At 27.8% G+C, this 4,174-nt stretch overlaps 1 protein-coding gene across 1 annotated transcript; it reads left to right on the forward strand.

The window, feature by feature from the left end:
- Positions 1 to 1,442: 1,442 nt before the first annotated feature.
- Positions 1,443 to 2,335, forward strand: LOC107059048 (non-specific lipid-transfer protein 13-like). Its single transcript, XM_015305444.1, has 2 exons — positions 1,443 to 1,847; positions 1,945 to 2,335. Exons 1-2 carry the CDS (start codon positions 1,477 to 1,479, stop codon positions 1,949 to 1,951), a joined length of 378 nt encoding a protein of 125 aa, XP_015160930.1. The 5' UTR covers positions 1,443 to 1,476; the 3' UTR covers positions 1,952 to 2,335.
- Positions 2,336 to 4,174: the final 1,839 nt, after the last annotated feature.

Below are 4,174 nucleotides of genomic sequence, written 5' to 3' on the forward strand. Positions count from 1 at the left end.
TCTTTATGTTCCTCTTTTCATCTTGTTTTTGGATAAAAATAGTGAAATATGGGGAAAAACTGATTTGAGGATAGTTACTTTATGAAAATTTCAAAGAAGAAGAAGAAAAAAAAGAGGAGGAAGAAAAATAGTGTCAGAGAAAGAGACGAAGAAGCAGAAGAGTAAAAGAGAAGAAGAGGAAAAAGGGCTGAGAAAGAGGCGAAGACTGTACAATTTTCTTAATTCCAAAAAAAAAGTTATATTTAGTTAGAAAAATTATGTTGTCATAGATGGTAAATATTTTTATAATATAGCATATTTATGTGATTTACCCATGAATATATGTAACTTCATGATTTAAATTAATGGATTTTGAGTTGTATATATCATTCAAATTATAGATATAGTAGATTTTGAGTTGAGTTAATGGATTCCCCAAAATGTATATATTTAATTTTATGTGTATGTTTTTATAGGGCTTCTTAGTAATTGTATAGGCAACAAAAAAGATCAATAAAAATAGTTGTATATGTAATGTATTGATATTATATAAATAGTGTATAATGGTATATATATATGATATATAATTATGTATCAAAGATGTATATATATTTATATACATTGTTATATAATACTTTACGAATATACATTTCCAATTTCGATCAACTCAAATCTTCTCTAAACAATTCAAAATTTTAGATAAGAGATCCTCTCGATGTTTTGACTCTTTTAGAAGAAGTAGCAAGGAAAAAGAAAAGCAACGAAGAAGAAAAGATGGAAGTGAAGCTTTAATGGCTGAACATGGAAGAAGGAGGGGGAGGAAGGAATGAAAAAGAAAAGAGGGTAATTTTATAGCGAAGGAAATGTTTTTTGGTGGAGCTTTTTCTTCAACTAATTCAGAGTTGTGTGAGTTATACGACGTTGAATTATTATATCATGAAGGAGATAAGTTAAGAGTTATATATATTGCTGGATCGGTGAAGACACTACAACAAATAAAGGATTTTGCAGCAATTATATATTTAGCGATAATAAGAAATATGAATATTTATTTATAATGTCGCTAAAGTCTTTTGCGACTCTGAATGTAATGACATTAACTCAATTGACACTAAATATTTTTGTGGAGATAAATATTGCCGCTAAAAGAAAATCTATTGTCACTAAATATTTTTTTTGTTGTATTTAGATTATACTGTAGTAAATTTAAATCTCTTTAAATAAAACGAGATATCCACGTCTCAACCTCGATTTCAGTTTTGTTCATTTTCTAATTTAGGGTATAACCACATATATTACAATCGATTATTGATTAAAATCCTCAAAAACATTTGCAAACCAAGTATATATTCTCATTGAATGAATCACAACTACAAACCACAATTCACGGACGCAAATCTACCTAATAAATCTCCTCAACAACAATCTATATTATATATATAAACTATGCTACCAATATATTGTGTCTTTCCAATTAATTGTTACTACAAAAATAATATGTCAGCCAAGAAAAACCAACTAGCTTTTGTTGCAATTGTTCTAATAATAATAAGTCCATACTACAATGCTTCAAAAATATTCCATGAAGACGTAATTTGCGATGAAGTTGATGCTTGCTTCGCGTATTGCGAAGTTTATGTCGATGGTATTGCTGCAAACCCGACCCGCGAATGTTGTGACAACTTACTTATATTGAATGGCAGGGTCAAATATATAGACAACGGGGTTCGTAAGTATTGTTATTGCATCGAGGACTTCAGTAATAGTCATTATCATCGTCCTTATCTTCAGTCACGGATTCAAAATATGACTAGAATATGTGGTATTCATCGTAGCTTCCCTATCTCTGAACACATGGACTGCTCTAAGTATGTATACCTTCACTTATTGTATATTTTGGGTTATTTGTAACTAGCAATTATCTTTCTTTTCTTTTTTTTAAATTCTTTTTTTTTGTGCTTGCAGGCTTTAGTTAGAGACTTGTGTTTGTGGAAGACTAGCTAGCTGCTGTTCTCTTTGAGTCTCATGCTATATATGTAGTGGCGGCGCCAAAATATTCATTAACGGGTATAAAATATGAAAAAGTAAGTATATGAAGAAGCTAAAAGGAGATTTAGCATTGACTATATATACATAAAAGATAATTTTAATTATATATAAATAGTGTAATTTTTTGTCAAAGAAAGTTTGAATGAACCCCTTGACCCTATCTGGCTCCGCCCTTGAATGAACTTTGAATTGGAAGGAAAATGATATGTATAGTACTCTAGATTGATTCTACTATGTTATCTCGACAAGGTTATAAGTTTGAATATATATGTAGCTTCAAACTAGTGGCTGATTCAAATTTAGACGCGAGGGGATTTTGAATTAAGAGAATATATATATCATGTTTTCTTTGCAAATATATTATTATCGTTTAACCTTGAAGCATTGAATTCTGCCGAACTCACAAGACATTCCGAAACAAGCTAAAAGACACGTGATATTGTATATGGCAATTTACATCAAACATGACGTTCTATGTGTATTATGTCACGTAGGACACGTTCACCATTTTTTACCACTATCATTTCATTGCTAGCCACCACCATAAGCCACCGTCACACATCCATCTCGCAACCACCACCGGTCACTAATGGCGTAATTACATTAATCCAAAGGTGGTCAATCAAACAGTCTTCGTCAAAAATTAATTAATATATGCATATACAAAAATGAATATATATATAACTAACATCTTAGAAAATATACTAATTTAAAAATAAAAATATATTATGCAAATTCAAATACTAAAAAATTAAATAATTTTAAAACTATATATTCAGTATTTAGATCTAGATGTCGGCAACTAATTAATATCTAAATATGTGTATATATTTTCTAATTCAAGCGTCTTAATTAGAATAAAAATAAATGGAGCTTAAGTTTAGAACCAAAAGCATAATTTACACTGTTACAATTTATTCATATCAAACAAGTACGACATTTGACCAAATGTTCCTCTACACTATTGTAATTTTAAAGATATTATTGAAAAAGAAAGAATTTTTTTACAAAATGCAATGTGATTGAGATTTTAAAACAAATAGATTTTCTTAAATGAATTTGGTAAATATAATAGATTTTAAAGTCGCAACTTGCTTATATCCATATTATCCCTTCTTTTTAATTTGTTTGTCTTATTTTTCTTTTTTAAACAGTTTAAAATGTTTCTTTCTTTTTAAATCTTTAGATTCAACTTTTCATATGTTAAAGATAAAAAAAAAAATTAAAAAAAATATATTCAACATATTTTTAATATTATAAAAAGAAAAATAAAAAATTATTTTACTAAACTTCGTGTCAAGTCAAAATCACATACGTAATTAAGAAAGATGGAGTAACTATTAAAAGTACATTTCGTTGTCCAACTTTTAAATTTAGCGTTGACAATAAATTCAAATTGCATAATTCATGCATGAAAGTAGGTGGAACATATAGACAAAATTAAATAAATTCATTTTATCTGGACGCTCAACTTAGACCTGTCCAAATCCTGATATTTTCAATCAAATATGGCGCTTATAAATATTCATTGTTTTTATTGCAAATGGCAAAGAGAAATTAAATAATAATAACACATCTAGTTTTTACGAGTTAGATTTGAGAAGGATAATCGGTACATAATTTTATTTTTATTGTGGTTGTTAACAATAGATCCAGACTCAATAAAAAAAAATAAAAAATCAAAAAGAGCCAAATATATAGTTTAATTATAAAAGTTAATTAAACTATACCATCAAATGTTTTTATGCAAAGAGTATACTATGGATAATATATTTTAATATTACGTATTTCTTTTAGTTTTACCTTCCAAAAGTAGGTGCCTTCAATAGTTTATTGTGCTAGGTGTAAATAAAAACAAGAGAAGTTTCCTTTAAGAAAACATTTGAGTTATGTAAGCATTTTATTTGGTGAATCATCATTGCATTTCTAGTAATAGAAAAAGATAATGATTGACAATTTGACATATATTACTATATAAGAAGAGTGAATAAAATTCACTCTTCTTTTGACACATGGCACCAAAAAAAAGGAGAGGGTTGAACATAAGTGTCAAGGTGAGGGTATTTTGGGTATTTCAAAATACCCTCACATTCACACTTATCTACTAAAAAAAAATATATATATATATATATATATATATAATAAG

This window comes from Solanum tuberosum, unplaced genomic scaffold (assembly GCF_000226075.1).
Source record: "Solanum tuberosum cultivar DM 1-3 516 R44 unplaced genomic scaffold, SolTub_3.0 scf00760, whole genome shotgun sequence".
NCBI lineage: Eukaryota > Viridiplantae > Streptophyta > Magnoliopsida > Solanales > Solanaceae > Solanum > Solanum tuberosum.